General features: G+C 34.9%; 1 protein-coding gene across 4 annotated transcripts in view; it reads left to right on the top strand.

Moving 5' to 3' along the window:
* The window catches only part of LOC117169090 (catalase-like), a 66,766-nt gene that overhangs the window by 37,746 nt on the left and 15,276 nt on the right, over positions 1 to 13,744 (top strand). For 3 of the 4 annotated variants that reach the window (XM_033355209.1, XM_033355212.1, XM_033355210.1), the window contains 3 exons: positions 4,497 to 4,848; positions 5,022 to 5,193; positions 8,479 to 8,620. In XM_033355209.1, coding sequence (XP_033211100.1) covers positions 4,795 to 4,848; positions 5,022 to 5,193; positions 8,479 to 8,620 — 368 coding nt within the window. In that variant the 5' untranslated portion in view covers positions 4,497 to 4,794. The remainder of the gene's footprint in view (positions 1 to 4,496; positions 4,849 to 5,021; positions 5,194 to 8,478; positions 8,621 to 13,744) is intronic. The other variant, XM_033355213.1, reaches the window with a different exon arrangement.

Below are 13,744 nucleotides of genomic sequence, written 5' to 3' on the forward strand. Positions count from 1 at the left end.
AGGGAGCTCTTCTTAATATTTTGACACCAAAATCATGTCGATACACCTTACCGACTGCGAGTAAAGCCACCCACGCTTTAACTTGACAGACTGTATAAGTTTAACCAAATCTCCTAGTTCGTATATAGGTTGAGGTAAAACAATTTTTGAGTCTTAAAGACGCTTGTATTTTTCTTATTGAATCTGCAATCTTTCTCGGGCTTTTCTCAAATAATTTTCGTGTCTGTTTTTCCACAACTCGATCAATTCAGAACACTTTAAGCTTGGTGTGGTGGCCAGAGATGAAGATAAATTAGCTTCTCTGCCGAAAGTGAGTTAAAACAGAGTGCAACCAGTACCTTCATGCTTCATAATGTGACCTTTCAAGTGATCCATAGCTTTGAGGGTGGTAAGCAGTTGTCTTAATGTGCTGTATTGTGAATAAGTTTCCGAACTTCTGAATTAATTGTGAAACAAAGTTTTGTCCTTGGTCTGCTAGTATACGTTTGGGTATCATACCTTCCTTCTATTATAGATTCGGATTGTGCGTCTTTCAAAGGAATCAGCATTAGATATTTCGTCAATATATCTTGGATACTCAAGATATATTCATGTCCTTCAGTGGTTTCAGGTAGGGGGCCGAAGATATACATAGCTACCTTCTCATTTGGTGTCGTTCACCAGGGTTGTTTGAGAATTCGATTTCGGGTAATGCTTCTTCTGCGGTTTCAGTTTCTTCATCTGAATCTTCTTTATTGTCTGCTGACGATTTTTCTAACAGATCCTATGCTTGGATTGGAAACAGTCTTGATAGACAATCAGCAGCCTTATTTTCGTTTCCTTTCACATACTCGACTATGTATTTATACTCTTCGAGTCTCAATCGCCATCGCAGGAATTTTGAGGAACGGTTGAAATTGTGAAGCCATTTCAATACTTTGTGGTCGGTTTGAATGATAAGTTTTTTTCCTAATAAATATTGTCTCAGTATTTTTGTAGCCCATACTATGACTAATAACTCCTTTTCGGATATCGTATAATTTTTCTCAGTTTTATTAAGTGTTCTAGATATAAAAGAGCAAGGGTGAGCATTTTGACTGAGCACTACCCCGATGCCAACATTTGATGCATCTGTTGCTGGGTGAAAGTGTCCTTAAAGTTAGGATATCGCAGCACGGGTGCTGAACATAATGATTCTTTAAGAATGTCAAAGGTTTTTTGGCAATTTCATGTCCAATCAAAAATAATTTTCTTCTATATTAAGTTTGTAAGTGGTTTGGAAAAAGTAGAGCAATTTTTTATAAATTTCCTATAATATCCTGCAAGGCCTAAAAAGGATTGAATTTCTTTAACGTTACTAGGTTTTCTGAAACTTGTAACGGCTTCGATTTTCGCGGGGTTAGGTTTTACACTGCCTTTAGTAATTAGGTGTCCTAAGTACTCAAGTTCTGGTCTCAAATACTTACACTTGTCTGGTTCTAACTTTAATCCTAATTCTCTTAATCCTTGAAACATGTCAATAAGGTTTTTATTATGTTCTTCTATGGTGTCTCCAAAGACGACTATATCGTCCATATATCTAAAGCATTGTTTCCCTACGAGTCCTCGAAATGCACTGTCCATCATGCGTTGAAATGTGGCCGGTGCATTTTTTAGGCTAAATGGCATTCTGTTGAATTCAAGATGACCCTGGGCTGTCGAAAAGGCTGTATATTTTGTTGATTTTTCAGCCATCGGTATTTGGTGTTACCTGTTGTGGTATTACCTGTTGTTCCAAAAGATTCTGTTCGTGCTCTTTGACACAGTTTCTGTGAGATTCAGGATGTTTGTAGGATCTGATGTAAACTGTTTTCCCTGATTTTAATATTATCGCGTGTTACTCCCCCCCTCACATCTGTAAAGTAAATTACGTCACGTGATGGAATGTTAGTGACAATGTCAAAAGATATTTTCTCAGGTAGTCTTACCGGTTCATTTTTATAATTAAAATAAGGTAACTTTATTTGATTATTTTTGCATCTGTATAGTCCATCCGGGATATTTTAATGGTTTTCTATTCACACATCTTTATCTGCTTCTTGTGTCGGGATATAACAGATTCTCATAACGTTCCTTTCAATAAAATATCCATCGTCGTGTAATAACATCTTTGTACCATCTAAATATAACCATTTATCTGTTAAATCGTACTTATTATATTAAAAAAAGGCAATCCAATTATTCCTTCTTCAGGCAGAGGGATGTTGTCAGGTACAATGTAGAATAAATGTCTCTTCCCTAAATATTCAATGTGTGTTGCTAAATTGCTTTGGTGTTTATCATAGCCCATGTTGAAATTTTTCGTCATTCTAAATGGTTTGCATTCAATTGGGACATAGTCTTCCTTTATGAGATTGACAGATGAACCGGAGTCCACTAATAGTCTGTATTCTCGTCCGTTTTGCTTTCCGATGATTGATTGCAATTGTCCCTGGACGTTAGAGATTCTGCTTGTTCTAAATTTGTTTCTATTTGTTGCATTTCTCCCATCGGGAATTCCTGATAGTTTAAAAATTCCTCTTGTTGCTCGCTGGTGCAGTGTATTTGAGGTGGCCTTGTTCTGTCGTTCTGTCACTCAAAAGGATATTTTGATCAGGAACGTAGGGTGTTGTATTGGCTTGGGCTCTAGGTTGTGGCGTTGGTCTAAATTGTTGTTTTCGTTGGTAATTTAGTTTTGTTAAGGGTAGGATTGCTTTATACATTCAGTTTTTGTTTTTTTCTTTTAATCAAACTTCAGCTTCAAGGGCTTCCTGCAAAGCTTCAGTTATTGTTTTATGCTCCATGCGTCGAATTCAGCTAGAAATGTCATACCTCTGATTTATTACATATTTTTTAACGGCTAATTTTTCCTCCATAACGAGTGCTATTTCTCGCTTGGTGCTTAAGCTGTATTCAGCCTGAAGAGCGTAGGTTAGCTCGTTTTAGGTACCTCGACATTTTTGACTGGATGTCTGTACGCTCTCAGGGCCTTGCTTGACATTTTCTCACTTAGCCCTGCATAATTCAACTAAGGTAGTTATTCCTAAATTAGAAGACAGTGCATTGTACAAATCCTCGTAATTATTAATATGCATATGTCTAATCGATCTTTTTGCGTTGTCACTAATTTTCTCTGTCAATGTGTAATCAAGTAGTAAACAGGAATTACTAGAACGTATTCTTGTTCGTTCTACACTTTTTATAAAATCGTTAATCCCCACGTCGTCGCTACCATAGAGACTTTCGACGGCGTGTATTATATCCTTCGCTGTAGAGGGAGATTCCTGACCGGTTATATTGTCATCTGATATCCTGACACCAGCACGAGGTGCAGGTATCCGCTCTTCCGTTGGATGCTGTCTCAGCCGGTCCTCTGCGTTGAACAAGTCATCGCCTCTTCCGTTCTCATGGTGTCGCGTGGAGCTCGCTGTTTCGTCATCCGTTGCTAACGCATTTGTCGCTCGAGCTAACGCTGTTATCTCATTTCTTCGCATATTTTTATCTTGATTAAGAATCCTCAGATCATTTTTTATCATCCCTTCTCCTACTTCCAATTGATTTAATTTTAACAGGACTTCTTGCAATGGATCCATTTCCTTATGATTGAGGTTTTCCATGGAATTGCGTGGAGATGGATTTGGGCAATTGATCGGTAAAGCCATAGCAGTTATTCGTAGATTTAGAATATCACTTGCGAAATCGTGCTAATATAACTATCTCAACAATGCTCAACCAAAAATTTCATAACAATTAGTCCCCAAAAACGACGGTTAATGAGACTTATTCTATGAGAGTAGTTTTTACAGGAATAATAGCTTACTTCTATTGTCGCTGCTGCTCGGCAATATGATGTCCGTAGATGTAGCTGTGCATGGTGCGATGATCATTGGCTGATAGAAGTGGCTTCTTTTTCTGAGGTTTACCGCCGGATTGCGTACTATAGGCTTTTACCGTTTCCATCGACGTTCTCAAATTATTAATTGCAGCTTTTCTTGTTCCTTCTGGTTTACGTATAGACCAGAGTTGACTTAGTGTTAGTTCGACTGCTAATTTTACCAAAAGAACTTACTAACCATTTATCGAATTGATATTCGTAAATACCATTCGGAGTTCGTATTTTCACTTTTTTCGGATTCCCGATTCGTCCAAGATAGGGCAGTTTGATTATTTTTCTATTTTAAACTTCCGTAGAAACTGTGAACTGTCGTGCAGTTACAGCCTCTGTTACATAACGTCACTATTTTAATTATTTATTTCAATAGCCTAATGAGCAAATTTCAGAGGAAATTCTATTCAGAAACAAAGTTCAATACTTACTGGGCCTACAATAATAATAATGGTCAGAAAATTTTCAAAAAGTGAACATGACGTAAAATAACTCTAGGACAACTTCTCTATAAATAACATTTTATTAAATAATTCTTTAACTTATTGTTATGCTATTTCCACCTACTGTCTATATGCTTAATTGTTAATTTGTACTATTATTCAATACGTAGGTACGTAATAATCTTGGGATACCTCAATATCTGAAAAGATTAGGATAGCACTCAAATTGCACATTCAGACCAGAAAAAAATATGATCTCATGTGATCATTTCTTCAATGAAGCTATGACATGTTGATTTGCAGTTTCCCCTACCTTGCAAGTATTGTATCGCATAATCTATAAAAGGCGACTTTCTTCGACCGAATTCGTATTCTGCTTTCACGTGAAGTCGAACGTTCAGCTCGGAAGTGTTCCGAACATTTATTGCAGTCAATCGTTTTTAATAATTATCGAAAAAAGGGATAAAAATGTCCAGGGATCCAGCTGCTGAACAGCTAAACTGTTATAAGGAAACTGTTAAGGTAGGATTTATTGTTGTATTTATTAATAACATTCACAAAGCTGTATAAATTTGGTATATTCTTTTTTAAAGTTTAGATTGGTTAAATTTGAAATTTTATTATTCTTGTACTATTGAATACATTTAAAAATTAATTATATTTATAAATGTGTATCTATTTTATTTGTTGTGAAGACAGTTCCTATTCTTCTAACTGCAAATGGAGAGCCAATAGCAAATAAAAATGACAGTCTTACAGCAGGAAAACATGGACCAACATTGCTACAAGATTTTTTTTACATGGATGAAATGTCTCATTTTACTAGAGAAAGAATCGCTGAACGTGTTGTTCATGCTAAAGGAGCAGGTAATTTTGAGTTTATTAAAATTTCTGATACTTCATCAGAATAATCTTTGAATTATTTTTGAAAATTTAATGAGAACTAATGTGATTTAATGTGAATACCACATTTAATTCAAATAGATTTACATTTTGAAACAATAGTACGTTGAGTTATCAATTTTATTCGTAATTTACTTACCTTGAGCTTATCTACTCTAAAATGCTGCGCTTTTTGCATTTCCTTTTATGTTTCATACTTGTACTTTTTTATTTTATTTCTAAAGTAATTGTAGTCTTTGATATACTTTTATCTCATATAAACTTCTCAACTCGACTATTAAAAAGCTGAAGATTTTTTTTGCCCGTGATAGATGATTTACATGCATGGCTAGTCTCACCTTTTATTTAATCTGATGACTTATATGAATAAAAATGTTAAACTTTGTTTTGATAAACAAATTCGTTTAGAAAATGTTTCTCATAAAAATAACCACGTGTTTTTCTAGGGGGTGGGAGGATTCCGGAAAATAACTACGATAGAATACGTGGGGGGGGGGGGGGGGGGGGGGATCAAAACTGTCAATAATCTGGCTGCATGGTTTATGGACGGCCCCTTTGCTTTATTTGGAAATTTCAACCACATAATTTCAGAATTTTTAAGAAATTCCTTTGAAGTTGTTTAAGTCCTAAACTTGACATATCGTCGCCCGTCAACTATCAAACTGTCGGAATACGTTTATCGATACAAAATAATGCGTGATCAAGAACATATAAGCAAATATTTCATTATCATTAACCACAAAATATTTATAATTTCATTCATTAGTGAAAAGTTTAACCAAATGATATTTTACATTATTCTATCGTATTTCATACCTTGAATTAAGTAAGTTATTCGCAAATTATTGAATTTCGAGTAACATTGCAAACGTTTTTTTGTTGTTGTTAAACATAATTGAGCGTGTGGATTCCATATCGTCCTTAGCACTCGGACTTGCTCTCTCTCACTGTGCCTTGCATAAACGCGGACAAATTTCCGAAAATTACCAACTTTGGAAATTCACTGCAAAAAGAATATGACTATATACGGCTCGCCGAGCCGCACAACTTTTATACGGAAATTTTCTTAATCAAATTGATAGTTATTTTGCTAAAAATTATAAACACGAAATTTTCATTGTACCGAAATCAATGACTTTTTAAACTAAACTCGCGAAAACTCGGTTTCTGTTCGACGAACTGATCTCGTTTTCTTTTCTCCAAATAGAAAAACTGTCTGCAGGGAAGTTCGCGGACAGACAACTTCCAGTGGCAAAGTTGTTCCTTGATGTTTAAGGAAAACCTTGACCAAATTTTAGCTAAATCTTTCTTTTTGTTTAAGAGAACACCGACGCCCTCGTTCCGACCACAGTCGTCTAGAATAGGAATTTACTCTTGATAATCGCCCACAAGTGGTATTTTTTAACCGATTTCAAAGCTTTTTTTGGAGAGGTTCATCATTAAATTTTTAAGAGAATTTTGGTTTGCGATTTTTACTTTTTTGTCACTGAGCAACAATATATAAAGAAATAAAGTGAAAAATCTGGCCATTTCAGCTTTGTGAATTTTTATCTGAAGAAAAAATACAGAAAAAGACTTACCATCAGCTGGAAGTATTGAAAGTCAACAGTTCTCTTCACAAAGAGCTATAGAATACGAATAAAGTATTATTTTCAACATGCCATCACAATAAATCTATTTTATAAGGCCCTGAAGAAACTCTGTAACTGAAAAAATGAGTTTTGCGATTTTTGGGTGCTAATTACGATTTTTTGGGGTTTTTAATTTAAAGCATCTTATTATGAGTATGAAGTTGTATTTCAGATATTAACAAATATTTGCTTAAAAAACCCTTAAAAAATCGTAATTCGCACACAAAAACCGCAAAACTCATTTTTTTACGTATGGAGTTTCTTCAGGACCCTATAAAACAGACTTATTTTGTTAGCATGTTGAAAATAATACTTTTTTCGTATTCTATAGCTCATTGTGAAGATAAATGTTGACTTTCAATACTTCCAGCTGATGGTAAGTCTTTTTCTGTATTTTTTCTTTAGATAAAAATTCAGAAAGCTGAAATGGCCAATTTTTTCACTTTATTTCTTTATATATTGTTGCTCAGTGACAAAAAATTTAAAATCTTAAACCAAAATTCTCTTAAAAATGTTATGCTGAACACTTCTAAGAAAAACTTTGAAATCGGTTAAAAAATACGACTTGTGGGCGATTATGAAGAGTAAATTCCTATTCTAGACGACTGTGGGCGGAACGAGGGCGTCTGTCGACTCGAGTCGAGTGCGGGCGCAGCAATAAAAAATCACTCACATCTATTAAACAATAATAAATATTTAGCTCAAATTTGGTTAAAGTTTTTCTTGAACATCAAGGAACAACTTCGCCACTGGAATTTGTCTGTCCACGAAACTTCCCTGCAGACTTTTGTCCGTCAAAATCTGAGGAAACGATTCCTGACACTAATTATTTGCAATAATTTTTATGTTGCAAGGATAAAAAATAAATCTACTTTTAAAACATAATTTCCATCAGAAGGGGGTTTTCTATTTGGAGAAAAAAACGTGATCATTTCGTCGAACAGAAGCCGACTTTTCGCGAGTTTAGTTTAAAAAGTCATTAACTTTGGTACAATGAAAATTTCCGGTTTTTAATTTTTAGCAGAAAAACTATAAATTTAATGAAAAAAGTTTCTTCATGAAAGTTGTGCAGCTTGTCGAGCCGCATAGAGACATATTTTTTGTGTACTGTATTGCCAAAGTTGGTAACTTTCCGAAATTTGTCCGCGTTTACGCAAGGCACATGGTACTGGGAGAGCGCATCCGAGCGCTAAGGACATTATGGAATCCACACGCACAATTTTGAATATTGTTATCAGATGAGCTTAGGATATCCATATAAAATATGTACTTCGAAGTTAGCATTTTTTTCACGTAAAATAATGCAAAAAAGGACATAACCAGAAACAATTCTAACTTTAATTAATGTCATTACTTAATAATTAATTGTTACATCTAAGAGAAATTTCACCGAAAAATGTATTTAAAAACCAAGTTTAACGCTTACTGATCCTAAAAATAATAATAGTTCCGTAATTTCAAAAGTTGACATTGCTTAGTATAACTCTAAGGCGACGATATTGTACTATAATTTTAAAAGCTATAGTTACGTCTCAGTGTCGTAAATTTTGCATTCTACCTTATTTGTATACATATTCTACATAAATTATAATATTTAATAAGAATTTGTGAATTTCAGGAGCCTTTGGATATTTTGAGGTAACGCACGACATAACAAAATACACAAAAGCGAAACTTTTTTCTGCAATTTTAAAAAGGACTCCGATTGCTGTGAGATTTTCTCAAGTCGCTGGTGAAAGTGGCTCGGCTGATACAGTTAGGTATATACGTAGATACAGTATTTGTGTATTAATTCATTTTTTCTGTGCATGTCAATTTGGAACCATCCACGCGTATTACTATCTTATACTTTTTTCAGAAAAAACTTTCCATAAAATCTAATTTTCAATTTTAAAAAGTCCACTTTGGTTATATTTTAGTGCTAAATGAAGTCAAAAAAAAAATTAGATAAAATAAACCAGTTCTCAGTAACTGAACGGGTCTGTATATGTTTCTTATTTGATGCGCGTTTTCACTGCTTTGAATGGTAATTAAAACAAGATTTTTTAATATAATTAAAAACGGATAATTAATTTTTCTAAATTATTAGTTACTGAAAGGATGATAAAAATATTTTTTCTTTTTGTTGAAAAAGCGACTTACTTTTAAAAAAATTACAGAGGATTTTTGGTTAAAATGAGCGTTTTTGGTATTTTTTTTAAACAAAACGTCGGACCCGATCCTGAATTTTTAGATACTTCTAGAACCTCGTGCTTGAAGGCTACTTCTAGAACCTCTTGGATATCTCGAGCGGTGACATTTATCCCTAATAAAATTTTCTAGAACGGGAAGTTTACGCTCCACGTTTTTTTTAATGCCTAAAAACGCGTTTCCCTTCTTAATACTCAAAAACTTGATGCGATAAAAGAATTGTGCTATCAGATTCAGGGAACAAAAAAGTTTGCAAGTACCTCTTTTGGTCGTGGTACAGTTAATAAATTTTGTTTGGACACTTTTGGTTTATTTGGCATAATCGGAAAAACAAGTTACATTCAAATCCTGATTCCGGAACTCCTGATCTTTGATCAATCTCATGCTTGACTCTTCTGCCCCCACCCCCCTGTGCATCGCTTAACGGCCAAAGATGTACATAAAGGCATTAATTCCTTGACTTTATTTAGAAGGATAAGACTTTCCTTTCTAATATTCATAGTGCTTGGTGTTAAATCTTGTCTAAGTGGCTTGTCTTTTCTCACATAATGTAGAAGGATATACAAGTTCTAGGAGCTGGAACCCCATTTTCTTTTAATCTAGATGCTACTAGCTCGGAAAGTTCTTTCGATAGTCTAGGTCTCAAACCAAGTCACTCAGTACATCTTGAGTAAAAGCATTCGAATTCGTGTGTTGATCATCCATTTCTTCCGATTTATCTATAAAACAGTGATTATTATGTTCGTCTCTTGAATCTTCAACGTGCATTTCAATACTTTTCGCATCTATATTAGAAAAATCTTCATTAGTCGACATCTCAACTTCTCTTATATCATGGTCAATGGTGATGAGGACAGGAAGAATAACAGACTGAACAGATGCATAAGATATAAGAGATATGTTTTCACGGTTGTATTCAGATGCATTAGTTAAGCAGAAATAGCAATCCATGTTATAAGCTGTCGGATTTCGCCAAATCATTGGTGAGAAAAATCTTGTTTTTTTCTGATAGTGAAGTTGCAATCTACATTTCACGTATATATTTTTCGGAGTACACAAATTGGCCACTCCACTAGCATCTAGACTGAAGAAAGTTCTGTAATTTGCTTTTAATTTATTTGTAAATGGTTTTCTTTTAATACTGATGACGGATTTTCCACAAACAATACACAAGTTTTCAACACGCCTATTTCACGGCGTAATTTCTATTCTTAGCTCTACACTCTACAGAGGCTAAGTTACCCACCAATATAAAGCTGCGGTCGCACGATAACGATGATTGCGGGCCAGCTTGCTCACCCTGACCAATCGCCGATGCTGGGGTTCCGAATCCCTGCATCGTACAGCTGCTTTTTCTTGTGCATAGCATGACAGATTCACGCCTTCACCTATTATAGGTTGCAAAAATTTTGACCTCTCTACAAAAATTCGAATAACTCAGTGACAAATATCACCCAAGAACGTAACTAACTTCTCTGTAAAGATAATTTTATTGAGAACAAGTTCTCTATTAATGGCACCGTCATACATTAATTATAAATAAAGTTACAACTGGGTAAAGGTACAAAAACAAGGTCAACAGCGTCAATTGTACAACAGTGAATTTCGACTTGTTATATTTTGTAGAAAAATCACTAGAAACGAGGGGAAAAAAATCAGGCGACTTCCTTGACATTTTTCTGCGAATTTCGTTGTCAGAAAAATTAAAAAATTTAAATAATTGCAGCTTACAGACTTAATTATAGAGGCGGACCTTATCTCCGCTCCAAATCGTGATAGAAACCTCAGCCAAAGCTTGAGATAAGTAAAAAAATTCAAATAATACGCTGACATACGAATTAAAGTTTCAAAATTATTCAATAATTTGCTATTAGACATTATTTTTTCTATGTTTTTTATGTCGCTTGAGGGCGGCGAGTGTAACTAATCCCGGCAATAAGCCCAAACATAATTGTCCGCTCCAGGGTTCTCATTCAGTCTCTCCCACTCAATCCCCACTCAGCAACTCTTCCAGAAGTCTGAAAAGTGAAAAGGGGTGCAAGGAGTTATAACTGCCCAAAGGCGTCGAAAATATTTATTTTAATTATAAAGAAAATGGTAGTTTATTAAACTTATTTTCTCTTGTATTACACTTTGTTATTAATATAAACATTTATATAAATGACAGTGTGCGGCTTATCATTTAGAGGAGCGAGTGTTCACGTGGATTCTAGCCCGACCCCCTCCCCCTCCCGGCCGCTCGTGGACAAGCGTGGAATTTGGCCATACCCCCCCCCCCTAAACTGTCCACGTGGTATATGGATGGCCCCAAATATAAAAATAAGATCTCTCTTAGATTTATAGAAATAATAAAGATGTTCGCGCATACGAGTATAATATTCATCTATTGTTCTTCTATTGTTTACAGGGATTTTCACATCGTGTGTGTTGTTTCGACGTACATTTTTAATTATTTATCGTAAACTGAGGGTGATCATATTTTCATATTTACAGGGCTTCTATAGCACATTGCTAGTAATATAAAAAATCTTTTTTGTTTTTAAATTAAAAATGGAGTTGTTTTTCAAAGATCCAAAAACCTGATAGACAAATTTAAACTATATCTTCTTCTGAAAAATGCAAAAAGTAGATCATAATCACGGTGTTGAAGAATGAGATTTATATCCAATTTGCGGATACTGTGAATTTTAGTATTTCTATCGTAGCTTGGACATATTTCAGCAATATTTATATCAAATTTAAAATAATCGTTAGAGAACTTTTTTATCAAGTCAAAAAAACTATTTTTTCATAAATTTACGAAATTAATCTTTTTTATCGTTTATTAATCCGTATATTTACTCTTCTGGCAAAATATAATAACAATTAAACATTTTTTTGATAAGTATGCACTATAAACAATATGTTATTGGATTCGAAAAACATTTAAGAATGTTTTAAGGAACAACCTAAAAATTTACATTTGTGCATAAAAATTAAATCGAATATAATTACTACAATAGCAGAATTACTACTACGGTTTCATGATAAGCACACCCGAAAACGTATTTTGTAAGCATCATTACCTCGATATGAACAAACTATGACAAGCCATTAGGTTCAGTAGTCCTAAAGATTGTTATCGATCTTCATGTGACCTCTAGAGGTCACTAGGGTCCGTGGGTAAAAATGTATCCAAACGTTAAATTTCCCCCTTTTTCAAAATCTGAGCTCAAAAAAATGATATCTCTCAAATCAACAAAATTGTCCCTCAAATGACCTACCTTGATGCTGAAGTTTAGGGGTCATAGGGCCTACGGAATTATGGTCAGGACGCCCGAAAACGTATTTTGTAAAGATCATAACCTCGATTTGAGCAAATCATGACAAGCGATTAGTTTCAGAAATTCAAAGATTGTTTTTGACCTTTATGTGACCTCTAGAGGTCGCTGCGACCAGTGGGTAAAAAATGTATCCAAACCTAAAATTTCCCACTCTTTCAGAATCTGAGCTGAAAAGGATGATCTCTCAAATCAACAAAGTTAACCTTCAAATGACCTTGATCCTGACGTGTAGGGGTCATATGGGCCACGGATTCGTGATCACCACACCCGAAAACATATTTTGTAAGAATCATTACCTCGATATGAGAAAACCATGATAAACCCATTGATATGAGTCCTAAAGATTGTTTTCAACCTTCATGTGACCTCTAGAGGTCACTGGGACCCGTGGGTAGAAATATATCCAAACGTAAAATTTCCCGCTCTTTCAGAATCTGAGCTCAAAAAGATGATATCTCTCATATCAACAGAGTTAACCGTCAAATGACTTTGATTGTGACGTGTATTGGTCATAGGGACTACGAATTCGTGATCAGCACACCCGAAAACGTATATTATGAGAATCATTACATCGATATAAGCAAACTATGACAAGCCTTTAGGTTCATAATTCCTAAAGATTGTTTTCGACCTTCATGTGACATCCTAAGGTCACCCGGACCCATGGGTAAAAATATATCCAAACGTTAAAGGACCGCGCACTAAATGTATGGGAAAATGGCTTTCGGTGGATTTAGCTGAAACTTTGTAATTTTTAAGGTTATAAGTGCCGGATGAAATATCTGTAAAAAAAAAATATATATAAAAAATGGACAGTTTTAGCGCTATGCGGCGCTAAGCGCTCAAGATCAGTGAATAAAACGAATTACAACAGATATTGTTACAAAAGCGATGTTAACATAGAAATCACGGTTTAGATCGTGGTCTGTCATATTTTGGCATACACCGTTGACTCATATAGCGCGCTTCTCGAAACGATCAAACGCTAAGCGCCCAAGATTTGAATTTGACTATGTAATTACTTTTTTAAAGACAGAAATGGTATCCAAAGTAACATTAGTAACTAGTGCGCACATCGATAATAACAGTATACCCTTCGCCAGAGGGCCGAACGCTAAGCGCCCATGATCAGCGAATAGAACCAATCCTAGTAGCTTTAGCGACACAAGCGATGTCTGTATACGAAACACGCATCAAGAAGTGGTCAGTAACATGTTTAGCCAATCCAATGACAATATGAGTCAACACCGTTGACTCATATAGCGCGCTTCTCAGAACGGGCAACACTAAGTGCAGAAGATTTGAACTTGACTAAGAAATCACTTTTTCAAAAGTCTTTCACAAAAGAAATGACAGACAAACATACCGTCG

Source organism: Belonocnema kinseyi, chromosome 3, assembly GCF_010883055.1.
Source record: "Belonocnema kinseyi isolate 2016_QV_RU_SX_M_011 chromosome 3, B_treatae_v1, whole genome shotgun sequence".
In the NCBI taxonomy this organism is placed as follows: Eukaryota; Metazoa; Arthropoda; class Insecta; order Hymenoptera; family Cynipidae; genus Belonocnema; species Belonocnema kinseyi.